General features: G+C 43.8%; 3 protein-coding genes and 1 long non-coding RNA gene across 9 annotated transcripts; 2 read left to right on the top strand and 2 right to left on the bottom strand.

Annotated features, from left to right (window-relative positions):
• Positions 1 to 6,350: 6,350 nt before the first annotated feature.
• LOC144901886 (uncharacterized) lies at positions 6,351 to 9,922 on the top strand. Of its 2 annotated transcripts, XR_013630024.1 has the most exons (4): positions 6,351 to 7,063; positions 7,178 to 8,096; positions 8,182 to 9,634; positions 9,702 to 9,922. It is a non-coding gene; the product is annotated as an uncharacterized LOC144901886 (long non-coding RNA). The 2 variants fall into 2 exon arrangements; XR_013630023.1 differs by having other exon boundaries at positions 8,182 to 9,922.
• Positions 7,373 to 13,136, bottom strand: kcnj4 (potassium inwardly rectifying channel subfamily J member 4). Of its 3 annotated transcripts, none has more exons than XM_058049901.2 (3): positions 12,835 to 13,136; positions 10,929 to 11,059; positions 7,373 to 9,941 (listed from the first exon to the last, which is right to left on the bottom strand). In XM_058049901.2, exons 2-3 carry the CDS (start codon positions 10,949 to 10,951, stop codon positions 8,333 to 8,335), a joined length of 1,632 nt encoding a protein of 543 aa, XP_057905884.2. In that variant the 5' UTR covers positions 10,952 to 11,059; positions 12,835 to 13,136; the 3' UTR covers positions 7,373 to 8,332. The 3 variants fall into 3 exon arrangements, with proteins under 3 accessions (XP_057905884.2, XP_057905883.2, XP_078653474.1); XM_058049900.2 differs by having other exon boundaries at positions 10,942 to 11,059; positions 12,835 to 13,135; XM_078797348.1 differs by lacking the exon at positions 12,835 to 13,136 and adding an exon at positions 10,226 to 10,404 and having other exon boundaries at positions 10,929 to 11,036.
• Positions 10,262 to 18,973, top strand: kdelr3 (KDEL endoplasmic reticulum protein retention receptor 3). Of its 3 annotated transcripts, XM_078797353.1 has the most exons (6): positions 10,262 to 10,372; positions 12,866 to 12,949; positions 16,224 to 16,324; positions 16,647 to 16,805; positions 17,398 to 17,650; positions 17,751 to 18,973. In XM_078797353.1, exons 2-6 carry the CDS (start codon positions 12,931 to 12,933, stop codon positions 17,792 to 17,794), a joined length of 576 nt encoding a protein of 191 aa, XP_078653479.1. In that variant the 5' UTR covers positions 10,262 to 10,372; positions 12,866 to 12,930; the 3' UTR covers positions 17,795 to 18,973. The 3 variants fall into 3 exon arrangements, with proteins under 3 accessions (XP_078653479.1, XP_057905902.2, XP_057905897.1); XM_058049919.2 differs by lacking the exon at positions 10,262 to 10,372 and having other exon boundaries at positions 12,859 to 12,949; XM_058049914.2 differs by lacking the exons at positions 10,262 to 10,372; positions 12,866 to 12,949 and adding an exon at positions 14,867 to 15,464.
• On the bottom strand, positions 17,830 to 21,305 carry LOC131103555 (GTPase IMAP family member 7). Its single transcript, XM_058049911.2, has 2 exons — positions 21,063 to 21,305; positions 17,830 to 20,557 (listed from the first exon to the last, which is right to left on the bottom strand). The coding sequence occupies exons 1-2, from the start codon at positions 21,136 to 21,138 to the stop codon at positions 19,593 to 19,595; spliced, it is 1,041 nt and encodes a 346-aa protein (XP_057905894.2). The 5' UTR covers positions 21,139 to 21,305; the 3' UTR covers positions 17,830 to 19,592.
• Between the last annotated feature and the right edge of the window lie 8 nt (positions 21,306 to 21,313).

Below are 21,313 nucleotides of genomic sequence, written 5' to 3'. Positions count from 1 at the left end.
AATTTCAAACATCACCATACTCCTAACATTTAAACAGGACTGTATATGTAAGAGCGATATAGCATTTTTATGGTGCGGCGTGAAGCTCAGTCGAGCCTTGACCAAATGCACGTTGACCCAAGACAATTCTAACATAATATCACACATTTGAAGGAAAACACTCGGCTCTTCCTTCCTGCAGAGTCACGGCCAATGATGGTTTATTGCGGTATATGTCTTACATTGCTGTGTATATGTCTTACATTGCTGTGTATATGTCTTACATTGCTGTGTATATGTCTTACATTGCTGTGTATATGTCTTACATTGCTGTGTATATGTCTTACATTGCTGTGTATATGCATGCGGGATGTTACGAAAAAGTGACCGCTATTGTGTATTGTGGCCCGTTCGTTCATGAATCAACCTTTTTGTCACTTTTCTAGGTCAGACAAAACACTCTCAGGGTAATTCACGATGACTCACCAGAAGCGGAATTATCCTCTGATGTGGGAGTTTGGATTCGTCAAGGGTCTGAACAGACATGAAAACACAGGCGCACGAGATTTGACAAGCACCCCCCCCCCCCCCCCCCACAAACCCCTCACCGCATTTTTATTTTTATACTGTTTTCCAACAGTCTCTCTGCAAGTGTTGTTCTTCTGTGGAAGGACACAAAGTCGGGAGTTAGGTTTTCAAGTCTGGTGCTTGTGTGTCTCAGTAACATCGCTGACACCAAGTGGCCAGAGGAGCATACTACATATCATAGCAGCATCTTTGGATGCGCCTACTGCAGGGGTGGGAAAATATTTTAAACTGCATTGAGTCAACAAAATTGTCCGGGGGGGGCAGAACATATATTTAACACACACACACACACACATTATTTTATGATTATAATTTTCCTTGAATTATTTGTCTATTTTCATCTGTCAAAGTGTTATATTATCAGCTGTATGTTCTGTATGTGTCAAACATCAGACCACAGTTTTTTTTTTTTTTGACTAAATAAGACATCCGGCTTGAAAAGTTGAAATACTTAATAAGCAACTGGCGGGCCAGATTCAAACACTTGGTGTACCGCATTTGGCCCCCGGGTCGTAGTTTGCCCACCCCTGGTCTACTGAATTTACATTTTAATTCATTTATTTTCCCCAAAAAGTTTGGTTGAATTCCAATTTGTAGCACTTTTGGGGGGTGACCAATCTTTTTGGGTGGGGGTGCTTTATAGGAGCCAGTGATGCCAGTGAGGCTGAGGGTGTGTGTGTGTGTGTGTGTGTGTGTGTGTGTGTGTGTGTGTGTGTCGGTGCATCAATGAATAGCTCATTGTGCGTCCCGCTTCACATCTCCTCCGGCCCGCCGAAGGACAGAATCTAGTTACTTCAATTGTGCGAGGCGTAACATCTAAAGGAAATTGATACATGGGGGTCGAGATTGGGGCGTGGGGGGGGGGGGGGGGTGTGTGGCGTTGCTCGGCGATGGAGCTTATTGGGCAATCTTAAATTGTAGTCTGCGATCAGCCAGCCTCATGTTTCCTGTTGTTCACTCCGAGAGGGCAATGGAGTGGAGACAAATAGGTGCAATGTTGCTTTGCAGTGCATCTATTGAGGTTACGTACGTATAAGTGGGAGTGGATTCCAGGTACAGTAGAAGCATGTCCACAGTTTGGCGGGAATCCACACTGCTGCCTGCTAGCTAGCAGTGACATTTCTGCTGCCGACTCATGCAACCTCGTGCTTTTCTTCCAACAAACACGGTGACAATAAGACTGAGCTCATCCTTTTTGTGTACGTGCGTCCTCGGCTGGAGTTGTCGCTCTTTGTTTTCCACTCGAGATATATTTGTCATATACACAGTCAGGACTCATGTCACGTTCACAGACACTTGGAAATCACAAAACTCTTTACAAAAGCTTTATTGTCAAATTCCGGCAGCAGCTCTGTTACATCAGAATCCAAGTATTGGAATGAGGAGGATAACGAAACACAAAGCGGTCGCTTATTGGCCAATTTGCATGTTTCATTAAATGTTACGGATTTATTGCCAAAATAATCATGAAAATGGCTGCATGAACTCAAAAACATATTCAGATGATGCATTCTATGCTGCCATGACATGTAGTATTCTACACTGGTCACTAGGTGTCACTAATTATAGCATAGCCATGCTAGGAAGTACTGTCCATATTCATTCATTCATTCATTTTCTACCGCTTATCCTCACGAGGGGTGCTGGAGCCTATCCCAGCTATCACTTTTCACATATCAGAAGTAAAAAGGAACTCTCCTAATGCTGATTATATGTTTACTTCAGCACGGTGGAGAAGTGGTTAGCACGTAGGCCCCACAGCTAGGAAACCCGAGTTCAAATCCACCCTCTGCCATCTCTGTGTGGAGTTTGCATGTTCTCCCCGGGTTTTCTCCGGGTACTCCGGTTTCCTCCCACATTCCAAAAACATGCTAGGTTAATTAGCGACTCCAATGAATGTGAGTGTGAATGGTTGTTTGTCTATATGTGCCCTGTGATTGGCTGGGACAGCTGGGATAGGCTCCAGCACCCCCTTCGACCCTCGTGAGTATAAGCGGTAGAAAATGAATGAATGTTTGCTTCAAGTACTACAAGTATAAAGGTGACTATAGGGGTGTTATTTCATGTATGGAGGGCTCTAATGTAAAAAAAAAAGGTTTTCGATGCTCGAATGTCAAAAATACTCAATTTCAAGTACAGAGAAATTCATTTGGTCTCTAGCCAATCAACAACGCCTAACCAGGGGTTCCTGTATGCACAAAAGGAGGACAAGAACATTGTCAAGGTGCCGCAGGTTGAAAACTCCTTTCCCATCCTCTACTATTGTATATTCCCTGATTCGGTCAGCGGATGTGACATGAATGAGTCCATGCCGCGGTTTATCATAGTTGATACAAAGATGAGGACAGATGACCATTCAGCACGGCTTGCTTTCAGTGGCAATCATCTGGCGTTGATTACGTTTTGATGAATGCTTCATTAGCATGAAGACCGAGAAAAGCCTCAAACTATTTGGCATCACAGTTGCTGCTGTTCTGCAGCTGCAACAAGAAGCTGAGGAAGCGCGGGATGAATAAAAGATGCGTTCAATGGCGCCTTGTCTATCGCTGACAACGCCCCCCCCCCCCCCAACGCCAGTCTTGCACTTGGTGCAAAGCGCTCCCATAATTCTTATACATCTGCCGCTTTGCATGTATGTGTATGTATACCCGTTTAAATGTGCACACGTGTGCGTCCAGAGCGGGCTCTTTTAAGGGTCCCGCCCACAATGGGTCATTGGGCGGAAGGACGCGGGGATTGAGTCGTTTGCAGGGACATGCAGAAAATGATGTGCAAGAATTTAGCTGGAAACAAGGACGTCCTTTGTCGGGACGTTTCTGCATCGTGTCTGGACATCAGCATCACACACACACACACACACACACACGTTACATGATCATGATGTTATGAAATTGCCCGTGGAAACTGAATTTTGCATCCGGCTGCACGTCTTTGTGTCTGAGTGTGATGTGCGGTTCGGTTGGTTTAAGAGGAAAAAGACTTGAATTAGAAGAACCAATCCTGTTTTTACTATGTTTGGGGGGGGGGTGATGCTTTCAAGGTGAAACATTTTAGCCAGAACAGGAAGACAACCATCCATGTTGGGACAAGTGATGGAAAAAAAAAGAATTCATATTAAAAAAAAAAGTCACTTTCTAATCATGAGTTTTTCACAGAACATTGAATTAACCAGCCATGAAAGGGTGGGGGCCTCGGGGGGTCTGGGGGCGGCTGGCCGCAAAGATGCCTGAATGAAAGAGTTTGTTGTTGGATACTGGGAGAGGGAGATGAAAGCAGAGAAGGAGATGGCGAATTTGTCGGGCGATGCTCCCCTCTCCCATCGCCTTCTCAGCCTGCGGGCCATACCCCCCCGCCCCCCCACCCCCCCTTTGCCCATGTGAGCCAGAGTTCAAATGCAGGGCCCACAGCTGCTTGCCCAGACTGACATCAGCACACACACACACACACACACACATGCTGGTATTGTGAAGAAACCCCCTCACCTTAATCCCAAACTCCTATTCTTACCTGGAATTAATCATAATAATGATGATGATTATTATTTAATAGTAATAAATTAAAATAATAATAATGATGGCATAAAGTAATTAAGGGCCACTGGGGCTGGGTTAAACTTTACTTGATAAGAGCAGTTTGGGGTTTAACACTTTGTTTTCATTTTTTTATTATTATTAAATAATAATAATAATTCAATTAATAATATTAGTATTATAAATAATATTATTATAATTTTTTTAATTATTAAATAATAATAATAATAATATAATAATAAACTGAAAGCAAAGTGTTAATCCCCAAACTGCTCTCATCAAGTCCAGTTTAACCCAACCCCAGTGGCGCTCGATTATTTTATGCCAGCCCCCCCGGGGGACAAACATTCACACCCCCTCCCCCGTTTGAAATAGTATTGATTTATTAATCTGTACTAACCACCATATGAGTTGTTGACCCCGGCATTGTTCAAACATGAAGAAGAGACCTTCTGCATCCGATATGGTGGAAATATTAGACCATACCTCCTCTCCTCTTAAACGTATTGGTTTCGGGCCTGGAATATTTTGGGAATCTGTAACGGGACACCCGTAATCCAGGTGAACAAGAAGCCCTGCTCCCAATGCAGAGGAGCGCTATTTCCTATCTAAAGACCTCTGATTGTGAATTTCCCTTCTCTGTGGATCAATGAGGAATTGATCTTGCGGTGAAAGCAAAACGGATCCAATCATGGAAGAACAGGAAGCAGCTGATAATGAAACGTGACAGATGAAAAAGCACATAGATTGTGAATTAAGACAAGGGGGGGGGGGTAGTTAAATGGAAACCACAAGCCTGGAAGTACTTTGTCTTCCGACATAAACAAAGATGATTCCGCTTCACAATTGGCTGATGACAAAGAAGCGATAGAGGAAGAGGAATTGGAGGAGCGGAGGTCCCAGAGGAGAGATGGGGGCATCTTGGAACACCTCCTCCTGTTTTACACACACACACACATCCCATAATTAGCATGCTAACAGGCAGTTAAATGTCCCACACAAAGACTCACTCTGTTGCTCGCTTCAGACAATGCACAATGGGGGGGGGGGCCTAATTCACCCTAACTGTCATGACCCAGTATGGCTTCCCCTGTTTGACCATTCCACCCAGTGCTCCCATTCACTCGTGACCCGCTAATGGACGTACGCCCGTAGCCTGCAGGCCGCTTCCTGCACGGCTCGCCTTCTCCTTTCCTTGCTCGCTCCTTTCGTTTGTCACCGGCAGACGTGCACTTCCTGTCCTCCTGACGCTCAAGCGTCCATCTTGGCGATGGAACAGCATCATTACTTTGACATGCAGTCAGAAATACATTTGTTTTTGGTTGAATGCCGGCTATTATTATTAAAAAATTCATATTCAACCAAATAGTACGTCTTATTGCCTTATACAAATATAAGTCATTCAGGAGATGCGTTCAAAGACACTGATGACATGCAGTATTCTCCACTGATCACAAGGCGTCGGTGAGAAAATAAGACATTTAAGACGTAAGATTTTCCCCCTTATTTTGTCTTCTGTAGGCTGCACGGTGGAGAAGTGGTTAACATGTTGGCCACACACATTCAGTGGATCTAAAATGTTCCAATCTCTGTGCGGAGCTTGCATGTTGTCCCTGCTGGCACGTGTACTCCGGTTTCCTCCCATGTTGGGTTCATTGGCGGCTCTAACTGGTCTAACTGGTCCATATCAGGCCTTCCCAGCATACCCCCGCGTCCCTCGTTAAGATAAGTGGCATAGAAAAAGAGTGGATGTTGACGGTATTGGGTAATACGAGTGTAAATGTGACTATAGGGGTGCTATTTCATGTCTAGAGGGCTTTATTCATGTTTTTTATAAGCTTGTAAACAGTCTTTTAGTGTTTTATATTGTTTGCGATACCAACCCCGTATTTATTTGGCATGGCACATCCATCCTACCGTATTCCGACATAGTATCGGCATTCAGTCTGCCGGAGTACGATGCTGAAGTTGGCCCTGGAGCCGTTAAGCTGGTGGGCGGGTCACGAGAAAAGAGCCCAGCTGCACCCGTCAGCTCCCCTTGGGGAAAAGGATCTCAGCGATCTGTTGTGCGTGTGCGTGTGTGTTTGTGTGTGTGCGTGTGTATCTCCATGGCGTCCATCATTTCCATGTTTGTTAGCACCGTGTTGTTACCATGTATCGGTCCTGATCGTGAATGTACACTTCCCACCCGAAGGAATACAGCAGCATCCACCACTCTCATCCAACTCTGAAATCCATCACTCTCCACGCCTTCCGGATAGACGATGAGGGGATGCAGTCAGTTGACTGAAGGCCGTGATGGTACGCTTATGCACATTTATGTTTATTTGTTGAGGCCATCACAAGACTGTGGGCAGATCCATCCACGTATAGTATCAATATATAATATTGTCAATATATAATATCAGACCCCCAAATAGACAGTATATTCCCACTCCAGTCATTCACCCCACCCCCCACTTAATGTTCCTTACTGTGCTCTTTGACATATATTTGTAGTCACCATTATTCCCATTATATTTGGCGCTCCTCCATTGAAGCTCCTGCGTTGGCAATGGATGCAGCGACATCTAATGGCGAAAAATGGAACAGCAAACATAATCATCACTATTGATATCGGATGAATACAAATGTTTATTGATAACACCAAAAGGTAAACATGGTACATTAAAGTGCTTTTGTCAACTTAGTTGATTGATAGAAGATAATGCCAGTGTGCAGTTGGAAAACAAAGCAGGAAGACTTAAATACTTTCTTACATCAAATATCATTGGCCTTCACCACTAAAATAAAATAAAAATACAAATCCAGAGTACTTGAGGGCTTTGCAAATACAATAGCGTGTACAGTAGATCCGTGGGGAAATGCCCATAAAAATATCTATTTTATTCCCATGTGTGTTGTACATTTGACCTGTATTACCATGTCCTGTATTACCAGTATTTCTAACAGTATACCAACTTAGGGTGAATGGCAACTGTGCAGGGGGGGGGGCTGTATACTGCAGTCCTTTTGCCTTTTTGCTTGCAAAGCTGCATTTTACTACAAGACTACAAAAATAGATGGTTGTAGTTTTAAAGCCTACAAAATGTTTGGTGTACACAAACTGACAAATGAAAGAATGCAAGGGCCACGTTGATAGTTGATGATATGCTAATAAGTTCTCGATCCAGGTGAAAAAGCGAGGATGGACGAGATTTAGCACTTTTTATTTTTTTTTTTACATTTTCTTGTAAAATTCTATTTGAACAATGTGCCATGGCCCATTTAAAAAGAAAAAAAAAAAGCCGTGGACTGCAATTGGTCCCGTCGCCGCACTTTGGACACCCCTGTTTCAGCATCTCTCAACACACATCCACAGCGACATCACAGACCCAAACAAGTTCAACAAAAATAAAAGAACTAAAGATATACCGTATTTTCGAGTATAAGTCGCACAAGGCCAAAAATGCATAATTATATGCATAATTAATGCGGGTAATTTATTTTACTACTTGACCAAAACAGACATTACGTCCTTTTGGAAGGCAAGTTCTAACCATAATAAACGAATATAGAACAAGCTGAATAGGTGTAAGCTATGCTAACACAATGCTTATTCAGCTACACAAAAAATAAACATGAACACAAAAGTTGTCCAGTGTTTATGAAACATAAACATTTTTTTCATTTATAAGTCGCTCTGGAGTATAAGTCACAGGAACAGCCAACCTATGAAAAAAAAGTGCGACTTATAGTCCGGAAAATACGGTAGTTTCACTCACACAAGTGAAATAATTCAACGAGACACCAAAACCGTTTTAAATAACAAAATCCACAATAAATATGATGACTTTATGACTTAATGACTTGACTTTATCCTCCTCAAGCAGAACCTTATTGCACTTCTCCAGAGACTTTACTCCAGCATCTTCCCTTTGATTCCTGTAACCTGGATCTCCACAGCTGGATGCTGCGATCCAATGGAGTTCAACCATAATTATATAATGGAAAAATATGGTAAGTAATAAGTAGTCAAACCACCCAGAACATTGAAGGAAGCATTTTTTTTTTGCATTTTTCGTAATAATTTCCTCTGACAAAGGTACTTGAGAATGGATTAGTCAACTTTGGAAGCTAGTACACGACTCCCAGGACCGCCACAGACTCAACACCGACAAGGCAGAAGGGATTTCCGATATTAAAGCCAAAACCGCACAGCATACGGAAAATCTTCCTCTTCCTCCCTCAGCTCCTTACATCTCCGGCTCGCTCTTGTAGGTGACCGGATCGAGAGGTATGGCGGTCTGCAGGATGTCAAACTCCATCTGGTTGTTGTCCATGTCCAGAACGCACATGACGTTGTGACTCCCAGACGTCATGGTGGAGGTGTCCTTCAACATATTGTGGAAGTCCACAGAAGTCCGTCTCTCCTCGGCTCTCTCCTTCCCGGCCAGCTGAGAGGAGTCAAAGATGTCCTCCTCCTCCTCCCCGCAGCTCAGCGCTACCTCGTTCTCGTAGCAGAAGGTGCTGACGGAGCGAGGGATCAGGCTTTTCGAGGACACGCACGGCGAAGCGGGAGAAACCACACAGGAGTTCCTTCCCGCCGCCTCGTCCAGATCTTTGGCGCTGAGTTCGGGCGTTGACGGCACCTCGTACGTCTTGTGGAAGCGGGCGTAATCCACCTTGTAGCAGTTGCGGTCCTCATAAATGACGGGCTCGAACCTGTGGCCCCAGAAGATCTCCCTGGAAAGATAGGAGCTCCGGAATTGCGTGGTCATGGCCGTGGCCTCCACCATTCCTTCCAGGATGACAACAATCTCAAATTCATCGGTCTCCAGGTCAGCTCGGCTTAAAGCGTACAAGGGGCTGTCTTTGTCGATCTCGTGGACGATGACCAGCGGGGACACCAGGAACAACCGGTCCGTGCCCTCGTCGTAGCCCACGTTGAGGTCCATCTGCTCCAAGGGGATGAATTCACCTTCCACCGTCACGTAGGACCGGATGAGCTGCGCCCGGACGTGAGCTTCCACGATGTGGCTCCTCCGCAGGTTCCCCACCCTCCACATCAGGCACAGTTTGCCGTCGCGAAGCGAAACCACCGCGTTCTTGGAGAACACCAGGGTCTGGTTCCTCTTCTTCGGTCTCGCCATCTTGGCCATTATGGTGCCGATCATGAACGAGTCGATGATGCAGCCCACGATGGATTGAGCCACGACGGTGATGACGGCCACGGGACACTCCTCGGTCACGCAGCGCCAGCCGTAACCGATGGTGGTTTGGGTCTCCATGGAGAACAGGAGGGCACCGACAAAGCCCTGGACGTGGAGGATGCAGGGCATCCGTTTGGTCTGGTGTCCGGACGGGGGTGCATACAGCCCCCCTGCTGCTAGTCCGCCGTTCTTCACCAGGACGGGCTCCTGGAAGTCCCCATGTGACAGGGACACGCCGTAGAAGATGATGCCGAAGAAAAGCCAGGAGATGATGAAGCTGGTGCAGAACATGAAGAGCAGGTATCTCCAGCGGATGTCCACGCAGGTGGTAAAAATGTCTGCCAGGTAGCGCCGCCTCTTCTCCTCCATGTTGGTGAAGACCACATTGCATTGTCCGTTTTTCTTCACAAAGCGGCTCCGGACCTGGCTGGAGCCCCTCGTCAGAACCCTCCCGTTGGAGTTGGTCATACCTCCTCGTCCCCTCGTGGCGGGCGCAGCAGCGGAGGCGCCCGACCTCCTCCTCCTCTTCCTGTTCTCCGGTTCTGTGGCGCAGTGTAAGGGGACGACGGAGGACCTGCGACCGTTGTGGAGATCCAAGCTGCAGATCTTCAGGCGCTCCTCCTCCGGTAAGTTGTTTGACACGATGCTGTACCTGGAAGCAAAACGAGGATCAAGGCATCGGGATGGTTCAGATCGTCAGTTCATGCTAGGCACTGGAATATGACTAGATAGGACAGCTCTAGTCTAGACTTGATGCAGGAACCAAAGTACGGTGGAATGGGGGCATGTGTCTTCTGGTTGTCAACAGAACAGGGGGGGGGGTCTATGACAATAACCCCCCCTTACAATGCTGTCCTTGGTTTCAGGCGTCCATGACCATCCTCAGACCAAGGCTGTCCTATCTAGTAACATTGGTGCACTTTGTATTATTCCAACCTGGGAAAATGAATAAATTCATCATTCTCACTCCCCAGGGGGTATGCCGGAGCCTATCCCAGCCGACTTCAGCCGAGAGCCGGGGAACACCGTCATCGAGCATTCCGATTTCTCCAAACCAGTTTAAGTGGATTACCATTTGGGAAGGTGAGTTGAGTTTATCTTGATGAGAAGGACAGCTGTCATGGCAGATTAGCAGATTATTATTCTGAGTCAGTGACTCAGCCCATTTTGAGCTGGACCAGTATATCATACACAATAAATATTGTATATGTAATATACCATAAACAGTAACTATGCTGGATTTTGGTGGCTTCCTTTGTGGGAACAGCTAGGGAATGCCCTTTTCCGTGTCAGGCAGGCGTGGATGAGTTTGGGAATTTTGGGACTCTGACCTTTCGGTGTAGCGATGAAGCGTCCGTATGGTGCTAAGTAGTGTTATTCATCCATGAATCAGGAATGGCCATATCTTCCAAGGAATGACCCCACTTTGGTGGTCATAAGAAGTGCTGTGTGGCAGGAGAAGTCTGTGTAGGCCGGTACAGGATGGCCTTGGCCTTTGTCAGGATCTGCTTGCTGCAAATATCCCTGAGCTGGGCCTGACCCCCCCTGGCCCCGCCCCCCCCCCCCCGGCTGAGGTGCCAGAGATGCCGTTTGTCGGTGTCAACCCGTTCGTACTTTGTATCAATAGTCCCACCCTCACCTGTTGGACTTACTTGTTCCCATGGCAACAGTAATCCCTCATTTGAGGCTAGGGTGGGAGGCCAGACTCCGATCGCTGCCAGGAATCAGGCGTCCAACTTGCGGGCAATATTTGGGCCTTTGAGAGCAGCGCTGCAAGGAAACACAAGCAAATGTTTGTGGTTTGTCCCGTTTGTGGTACTTTTTCTTGGTTTCTTTCGACTTTTCCTGCAAAGTCGATTCCAACTAAACACGCTTGGGTCACCAGGAAGAATCACATCAGTCAAGATTTTTTAATTTCCTCATTAATCCTAATCTGATTTTGCACACGGAGCATCTTCCACGTTGTTTCGGTGCGCTAAAAAAATGTGGACTTGGACTTAATCCTGATTTGATTGTGTCATGTCTTACGACCAGCTGAGACGGGATTATCTCGTCACAGGGAGCGCTACCCCCTCAAACAGATTGTGGAATTCTACCGTCTTCTTTAAAAGGGACAGAAATCCCATAATTAAAATCATCCATCGGCCACATATGCTGGAGTAGTCCTTATTCATAAACCAAATCATTTCATAGTTAGCATCTCTGAAGGGGTTCTCCCATTTTTTCCCACATTTCCATCCAAAAATATGCATGTTGGGATAATTAGGGACTCTTAAATTGATCATAGGTATGAATGGGGTGCTGGAGCCTATCCCAGCTGTTTTAGGTTCAAGAGGCGGGGTCCACTCTGGGGGTCCCATAACTATGGACAATTTGGAGTTGCTAATTAACCTAGCATGTTTTTGGAATGTGGGAGGAAACCGGAGTATCCGGAGAAAACCCACAAAAGCACGGGGAGAACATGCAAACTCCACACGGAGATGGCCGAAGGTGGAATCGAACTCGGGTCTCCTAGCTGTGTGGCCTGTGTGATAACCACTCGACCATAGTGCAGCAATTTTGATTATAATCTATATAATGACTATAATATTATAATTGTAATGGTGGCGTGGCTCATATAGTCAAATATTATTTGTGTTTGTTTTATTACTGAGCTTATGAAAAAAGGCCTGTTATGACACATGACAGTCATTTGCCAATTGTGTATATGTTGTCTGAATCACGGGCCACCTCATTAGGCACACCTACACGCTCCAATGAGTCCAACTGGTACGAGTGCTCTTGTTGTTGCACACACACACACACACACACACACACACACACAACATCACACACACCTACACCTACACCTCTCAGCTACAACCACAATAATAAACATATTGTTTCATCATTATGATTTTCAGATTTAGGTGGCTATATTCATTCAGGCGTGGCAGTGCAAAAATAAGCCATTTGATAAGAATTATTTCAAAATACTCCAAAAAAATTATTTAATTGATTGAGAAAAGGATGTCATTTTAGGAGAATTATGTTGTGATTTTATGAGGAGAAATAATGTATAAAGTTGAAAATATTTAAGAAAAAATGTAGTCGTAATATTAAGAAAAGAAAAATGGGTTAGGTCAAAAATATAGAATAAAGTTGGAATAGTTGGGAAATTCCAAAAACAGAATAAAGTCAAAATATTAAGACAAAAAAAGTTGGAAAACAATGAAACTAATGAAATAAAGTAATGTTATTTTAGAAGCATGGAGTTGAAATATTTGAAAAAATATATATATTTAATATTTCATTTTATAAAATAAAAATATAAAAAATAAATTAAAATAATATGTATGTATATATATTTTCTAAATTAAGCGAAACAAACAAAACAAGTTAAATTTAATTTTTTTTGAATAGTTGGTTGGGGAAAAAGCTATAATATTATGACAATAAAATCTAAATATTATTGGAATAAAGTCATAATTTTCTCAAATTGTAAAATAATTGTTAAACCTTATGACACCCCTGTATTAATTAGTATTAATTAATGGGGTACTCACCCTTGTGTGCTTTTCTCTGTTTCAATTTCAGTTCCTTGTGACTCAGAACTTCACTTCTGAAAATCCCTCCGCCGGCGTCCGCAGCAGCATTCCGCCATGTTTCTAGACCTCCGCGGTGTGTGAGCTCGCCTTCCCTTCTTTCTCTGTTTTACTTTCATTTAGTGCTTTGCTCCTCATCACTCTTTCATCGTTCCTTCCTTTTAATCCTTCATTGTCCTCCTTTGCCGATAATGTAATCCCGGCCCGTGGTGTGCGCTCTCCTGTGCGCATGCAGCCCAGGCTGAAACTGCTGTGTCAATATCCGCCTTGTGTGCGGCACGGGATGGGGATGGGGGGGGGTGTGTAGGTGTTGAAAATGACCTGATTCATGTGAATAGAATCAGGCTCTTGCTGCTACAGGTGGGTGACGGGCCAAATATGAGGGCGCTTTTTTTTTTTTTTTTTTTTAAACAAAGTGTGCATGTGCATTAGAAAAATGTTTTTTTTTCTTCCCTTTTTTTGAAGTTTTCAAGCGGTGCGGCGTGAGTTTTTCTGCGGCTTTGTGCTGCTTTGGGCTCCCACTCACATTCGTGATTAGTCCACAATGGATGTCATGAAGGGGCCACATAATAGCACTTTGGCGTGAACATCATTAGCGGACTGTGAAGAGGTGATGTAATGGTTACACACAATACAGCACATTGGGGGGGGGGAATAACATTACGGGTGCTCTTACAAATGTAATCAACATGCAATACGTTATTTAGTGTAGTAATACTACTGGCTGGTTTAGCAACGGTAGCTTCACTCTATCAGGGTTTTTCAAAAATATACTAATAAATCATGCCAGTTTGGGGTTGAATATGGCTTATTGTTAGTCAAAACATACATACAATTTGCTTAAATGTGTATTTCTTCTTCTTCTTCTTCCATAATTAAGCATTTTCGAGCATAAAGATGGCTAAATGTGGTCAAATCCAAATATAAGGCATTCAGAAGACTGATTCAATATGTAGTATTCGACTACAGGTGTCAGTCATGCTAATGTTCAGCGAGACACACAAGCACCAGACCTGATCGCCAAAACAACAAGCTTTTATTGCGGGTTTGAATGATATCAAACAGGCACAATAATCAATTTATAGCAAAACACAAGCTTATTTTCTCTTATTATGTCTACTATATTGGATAATTAAAATGTAAAGGTGACTATAGGGGTGTTATTTCAGGTCTAGAGCGCTCTAATAATGTTAGAAAGTAAACAATTTATCTGTGCTCTAACTGCAAAAATGTGTTATTAGTTATTTGCATCAATATTTCACCTTCTTCTCTTTACATAAAAAAACATACAAAAAAACATATGCGGATTTCAAATGGTACACGGGCCACACTTTGGCCACCCCTAGTATCGCTACCCAAAGCTCCTCCTCAGCTTCCCTCTGCCATTCCGTGTAGATTAGAATATTTATTCTTTTTTTTTACAAAACGCCTCCTCTGAGTGGAGATGGAGGTGGAAATCTGCCTCTTTGCCAAATTCTAAGAGGCGGAAGAAGAAGGGGGGGGGGCAGGAGATGCAGGCCGCAAATAGCATCAACAGCGTGGTGAACAGTAAATAAACACGGCGATACAACACAACATGATAGCCGTTTACATGACACTCGTACATCATGTGAAGAATAGAAGCAGGGGGGGCACCCACCAGGTCTGGGTGTATATTAATAGAAGTTAATCAGGTCTGGGTGTCAGATTAATTCCCATAACCTTTAGCTTAGTCTTTGGGTCAGCTCGGTCCACACAAGTCCTGTACAGTCAGTACATTTGTGTATTTATTTTTAGATCAATGAACCACAATAGCATGGCTAACATTTTACACTATGGTACACAAAATGACCTCCCGATGGAGCTGGAGGAGGGGGCCGGGGACCCCGGGGGGAGTCTGGGTTTCCCCACCCATACTCCTGCAAAAACGGAAGACAGTTGAGTGGAACCATAAACCAACACACTAGCATAAATTAATAAACTGTAAATTCAATAACAATTTTTTTTTTCAAATGATAGTTGAGAAAACTATATAAAACTTTACCGGCTTTCTTCTCGATTGATATAACAGAACATCATCAGTACACAACAAAGTTCCTGTGTTGAGATGTACCTTCAAAATAAAACCACCAGTCACTTTAAACAGAGCTGAAATGAACCCCGCGGCCTTTTACGTTGACATCCGAACCGGAAACGCTATGTTTGCTAGCACGTGATAACACTCGATCGCGTGGCTGTGTTGTTGGCGCTGTCAGCCACGTCACCTCTTTTTTGACAACTTTCTTTTTTTTTTTAAACATTCAACTCCGCTTTGTGAGTAGTCTATTATTGTTTTTTAAACATTTAAATGCATAAAGTTGTCTCCGTAGCATCCATTTTTCAATCACCCCCCCCACGTCAGCACTGCCAAAGAAGAAAGTGAAGAAGTGCGTTTCCTGTTCTTGTCGCCTGCATTAATTGAATTAACCGTGTCACCCATTGACCCGTCCAAGCGTCTGCTTTGAACGGAAACACAAACAACATGAACGCGTTTCGTCTGGGGGGCGACATGTCGCATCTGGTGGCTCTCCTCATCCTGCTATCAAAGATATGGAGGTCCAAGTCCTGTGCAGGTAGGCTTTCTATTGTGTTTGCACTTTGTTAGTTGTTAAGAGTTGTTAAGCTGGGTGACAGCCACAAAGTTTTGGACCCTAAGAAAAAATAGTTTATTTAACAAAAGGTGTCCAACATGTGGAAAAAGGCTAAAAACAAAAGACAAGTCCAAAAGAGGAAACCTTGGACCCAGGTCGGCATCAGGAAGTGAGCCCTTTAAGAAGTTTGGGTTGACTCAAAATGCTCAGTTTCTGACGGCCTTGTAAAATCTTTCTTTTGTGACATCACAGAGGGTGGTCTTCCTTATATGGGCGCATAAGGAAGCCCGTCCTTCTGTGACATCACAAATGTACAGTGTGCCAAGGCCCTCTGAAACCGAGCGTTTTGAACCATCCCAAACTTCTTAAAGGGCTCATTTCCAAATACTTAAAAACTCATTATCTGAACTTTTAACTCCATTTATAGGTCAGAAAAGTGGAAAAAGCATCATTTATTTTTTGTAATTACACTAATTGTGTTGAAATACTTGAAATGTTAAATCCCACACTAATTTAAATGACGTTGTGTTAAAAATCTGTTAGATCTAAAACCGTATTATGCTAACTCTATTGGTACAGTAAAAGCATTTTTAATGGTACAGGACTTAGGAGTGGAAGCTGCAATGGTTGAACATCTCATGAATGACAGACACGTCAACTTTGAATACAAACTTGGCTCTTAAAAAAAACGTCTGCTTCCACTTGACCTTGAAACAATTGTTTGTTTATTTTTTTTTGTAGGCATTTCCGGAAAGTCTCAGCTGCTGTTTGCACTTGTCTTCACCACCAGATATCTGGACTTATTCATCGTATTTATTTCTTATTACAACACAATCATGAAGGTAAGACACTAATATTTGCATTTTCCTGGTTTCGGATGAATGAATAAATATCAGTTTCTGTAGTATTTCAAATTGGGTGGGGCGCTTAAACATTTTGTCATCATATAAAGAAGCTATCATATTTATTTATGTCTTAAACTACTTTTAACTGATGTTTCCATCAACAAAAAGCAAGCCGCCCCCAGAATTCTTCCATATTTGGGCGTTTGTATCTGACCCTAAAATAAACATAAACTTGTCATGTTCCATGCGTTTCTTTTAAGTTTTATGTATATGTATTAATAAAACATGAGCTGTCTGTAACTTCCACTCTTTTGCTCAGGTAGTGTTTTTGGGTCTGTCATACGCCACCGTGTACCTGATCTACATTCGCTTCAGGAACTCTTACGACTCTGAGAACGACTCCTTCCGTGTGGACTTCCTGTTGGTGCCCGTCACCGCTCTGACCTTTTTGGAGAGTTATGAAATCACCCCAACGGAGGTAAACCGTCTTCAGCGTTTACTCCAATCAGTATAGATGTAGATATAGATGTAGTAAAAAAAGTGGATTTACTTACTGAAAGTACAAAATATATTAGAAAGACGAGTGAAGACGATTGTTTTTTGGCAAGATCAGTAGTGACGCTGCGATCAAAAACCCCCCTTTAGCCACCTAGCTGACGCTTCAGGCCAAGCCAAATAGGAATTAGCACTGCATTAGCGGTCAGCAACATGGCATATCAGCAGAAGAAACGCACACTGACTTCCTTCCACCGTGCCACGGTCCAAACTTGTGGTTTTTGACATTTTATTGTGTGGGGCATTTGTCTTCTGAAGTTTGCCGACAAAGGAGCATGTTTACTTCCTTGTCCTTGGGCGTTCCAGCAAAGGCCTCCAACACAACAAGCGGGCATTACATAAACAAAATAAGGGAAGGAGGAGCATCAGAGAACGCATTGTTGTGATGCAGAAGGTCCGGGTTGCACGGTTCAGATCTTCAGATCTGTTCAGAAAAAGCCACACATTTCACATATATGCGTGTTATTTAACACGGCAAATAAAAAGATGAAATATGTGCACTTTGTCCTCCCCAGGTCCTTTGGACTTTCTCCATTTTCCTGGAGGCGGTGGCCATCATGCCGCAGCTCTTCATGATCACCAAGACGGGCAAGGCCGAGTCCATCACCACCCACTACTTGTTCTTCCTTGGCTTATACCGAGCCCTCTACATCGGGAACTGGGTGTGGCGCTACTACACGGAGTACACCTTGGACAAGGTGGCTGTGGTGTCTGGCGTGGTGCAGACCATTTTCTACTGTGACTTCTTCTACCTTTACGTAACAAACGGTGAGCTACTGGAAGGGTCACAGTAGGGGAAAAAAAAAACATAACACTGTGTATGTGGTGCATTTGAACTTGTCTCCACATTTTTCCTGTCTCTCTGCAGTGCTGCAAGGAAACGAGAAGATGAGCCTGCCGATACCCGTCTAGCAGCCGACATCTCCCACGTTTATTTGGCCTTACCCCGGGAGGTACATTACATTTAATCCGCCAAATGTAATTTCCTGTTGGTTGGTACGTCATATATTAATAGATCATAATAATGCGCTGTTTTAACAACTTGAAGGCTTTCTTCCATGAACCAATATTGTACGTTTGCACTCTGGAATCTGCCACAAAGTGCCTCCTTCGGTGGTGGTTGTTCGTTTTATCGCGGTTAATTGGTTCCAGACCCGACGGTGACAAGTCAATTCCCGGGAAAGAGGATTCAAAATTAATAAATTTAATATTTTTATACTTGGAGCATAGATAGATAGATAGATAGACTTTCTTTATTGTCATTGCACAATAACACAGCAGTGAAATTGCCAACAAAATGTCGTTGCCTGGCTCCTGTATAATAATAAATAATAATGTGGAGAATAAATAGATGACATCAAATATGAACAATGTACAGCGTAAACAGTAATTTGTACAAATAATTTAGAATAAATAATAATAATTTAAAGTAACATATTAATAGATCATAATAAAAAACTATTATTATTATTATTAGAGCTCTACAGACATGAAATAACACCCCTACAGTCACCTTTACACTCCTATTATTCTTTGCTTCACCACATTGCCCAACTCTTATGCACAGGCTACGGTCACTGCTTTAGCATAGCGTTCTAAGGAGCTAACTAGTTAGCCTCCAATGTATTTATTCTTAACCTACGAAAGGGTTTTAAAAGGATTGGGGAAGAACAACATGACCTCTTCCACTCGGAGTGGGAAACTAACACTACATGCAGTGTTAAGGTAAAGTAAGGTAATGTCTCATCTATGTATATACTACATATGAAATGTTTTTATGTATATTGTTTTGATTAATAGGCCGTAGTCAACCGGGAAACAACAATCATTTTTAAATATTTGCCAAAGCGATGTTGAAACTGAAACGTAGCAAAAGTCTGTTATTGCTTTTGTATATTTACCTTTTCTTTTTGGGTGTAAAAGGGATAAATATTTTTCCATGAGCAGAAATAAAGCCAAAAATGAAACATACTGTATATCGACTTCCATCAAGTTGCTGTATCGGGAACAGAAAAAGGTTTTTTTCCACTTTAATAGCATACAAGTGATATGAGTGCATCAGATAGATTCCACTAAAGGAATCCCTCGTTTATCACGGTTAATTGGTTCCAGACCCGAACAGGATGAGTGAATTTATATTCCTTATTTAGAAATGGAATGTTCTCGTAATTAAATGTTTCCAAACTTTATTACAGCCGTCGAGACATTAAAAGAACACTCCTCGCCACCTTTATACTCTAGACATTGTAAACGTAAATCGTAAACGTAAATCGTAAACGTGTTGCCGCGGCGTGGACGGAGGCCAAGGTTCAGGATTATTATGCCTGAAATCCGAAACTGCAATAAAAAAAAAAAATGTTGTTCCGGAGGTCAAATCTGGTGCTTGTGTTTCACCAAACATTAGAGTCGCATCACTGACACCTATTGACCAGCGTAGAGTATTACGTACATATCACCTAGTCCTTGAATGAGTCTTCAGAATGCCTTATAGTTGACTTCCTTTAGCCATGTTCATGCATGGAATGTGACTATGTAAAAATTCTTAGAATTGATTATGCATCACGGCTAGACCGGCGCGGTGAAATAGATGACTAAAATAGCAATAGCATTGTACGAGCGCACAAACTGTTGATTTGGCTTTTCTCTTCTCTTCTGTGGAAGTACACTTCTCATCCTAACCACTTCAAGCACTCGGCAGTCCGGCCGTCTCCTAGTGTAGGAATGTTTTCCGGTGTTTGTAGAGCACCTTACTTCCTTCTCTCACAGCTCCTCCCACCGCTTTTGCCGCCGAGCTGATGGAGAAAGGTGAGGTGACGAGAGCCGCCGCCGCCTTCTCCACCACCTTCACCTTCTTGACGGCTTTCCCTTTTCCCTTGTCCGTGCCAGTGATCCCCGCCCCTTCCGCTGCCCCCTTTCCCAGCGCCGTCACCAGCTCACACCAGAAGAGCCTCTCCGCCATCCTCCTGGCGTCCTCCTCCTCCCTCCTCGTTAACTCCCCCTCGTGGCGCTCCATATGGAACCATCTATGTGCCCCACCTTCTAAGATCCTCTCTTGAGCATCTCTGATGGCATCCACGGCCTCCTGGAGCATGTCGCCGCTATAGCAACCGCCTCCGTTGTCTGCCACGATCTTGTCTATCTTCGCCAGGAGATGCTCCACCTGTGGCGAGCGTGCTGTGGTCGTGCTGTTGTCCAAAACGTGAAATCCTCCACGGCAGCTGCCGACGTACGCCGACAGCTCGTCATTCTCGGCCAGACAGTCTTCCACACGTTTACCTCGTAGCTGATCTCCCCAAGTGAACAGCACCATCGTGAACGTCGCGGATCCGGGTCCAAATGTTGCCTTGATCCACTCCAGACCGTCCTTCTCCTCCTGGGTGAACCTGCCAGGCTGCAGCGTCACCAAGATTACATGGGGGCCCGGCGGGGACAGGGCGACGCAGCGCCCCACCTCTGTTACCACCTCCTGGGCGGACAGGTGCGTGTGGAAGAACCCTGGAGTGTCAATCACTGAGACGCGCCTCCCGGACACTGTCCCGGTCTGCTCCACGCACCGTGTGGTGACCGAGCAGGGGGAGACCTCCACTCTGAAGGCTGACCTACCCAGGATGGTGTTGCCTGAGGAGCTTCTCCCTGATCCTGTCCTTCCGACCATGACAATCCTCAGCTCGGCTTCTGAAGTGGGAAGAGATGCATTGGAAAAACACGGTAATGTTATGGATGTACGCAATGAGCTAGCCACTTAGGTTATAATGCAATTGAGCTGTATCAAACATTATGAATATAAAATGCTACCTAGAAATATGGTACTAGATAACCACAACGTATTATATGTAAGTTATTAAGCACTGCCACTCCAAAATATCAGTACTTTAGCCATTTGAGGTGATGTTTGAAACGTTTACACATGAAACCAAATAGCAAGTCTTCCTGACGCCGGAAAACACTGCCCCCTAGCGTTCAAATTTACAACTGAAAGTCGGGAGCTCTCGGCTATCTTTTACATGGTTGAAGGTTTTTCCCTGGTAAAGGAATAGTTACGTTACACAAGTTGAAGTATCACATTATTTTGTGCATATTTCAAGATCGTTTTCCAGCGTATAGTGTGACTTGTCCGTACAATGATGGAATATGCCACTCTAAACCGTCTAGAGACATAGAACATTCATGGATACTGTACCTTCTGGTGACGCAGCATTTTCGGATGATGACACGGTGACAGTGGCAGACATACTGCTTCCTGGATCATCCGTCATATTGACTAAAATGTTCTTTAAAATGAGGACGTCCTTCACTCTGCAGCGGTTAAATGTGAAATGTGGCCTTTCTTCCCCGGCACGCCTGCAGTGACTTACTAAGGCCACAAGGTGGGAGTATACAAATACCGTACAGCTTATATGGGGTTTATTGTTATGAAATTAATGAGTTTAT

This window comes from Doryrhamphus excisus, linkage group LG16, assembly GCF_037039965.1.
Source record: "Doryrhamphus excisus strain RoL-2023G ecotype Guam linkage group LG16, RoL_Dexc_Guam_v1.1, whole genome shotgun sequence".
In the NCBI taxonomy this organism is placed as follows: Eukaryota; Metazoa; Chordata; class Actinopteri; order Syngnathiformes; family Syngnathidae; genus Doryrhamphus; species Doryrhamphus excisus.
Note: the sequence above shows the minus strand (reverse complement) of the source record. Positions and strands in the feature narration are given on the sequence as shown.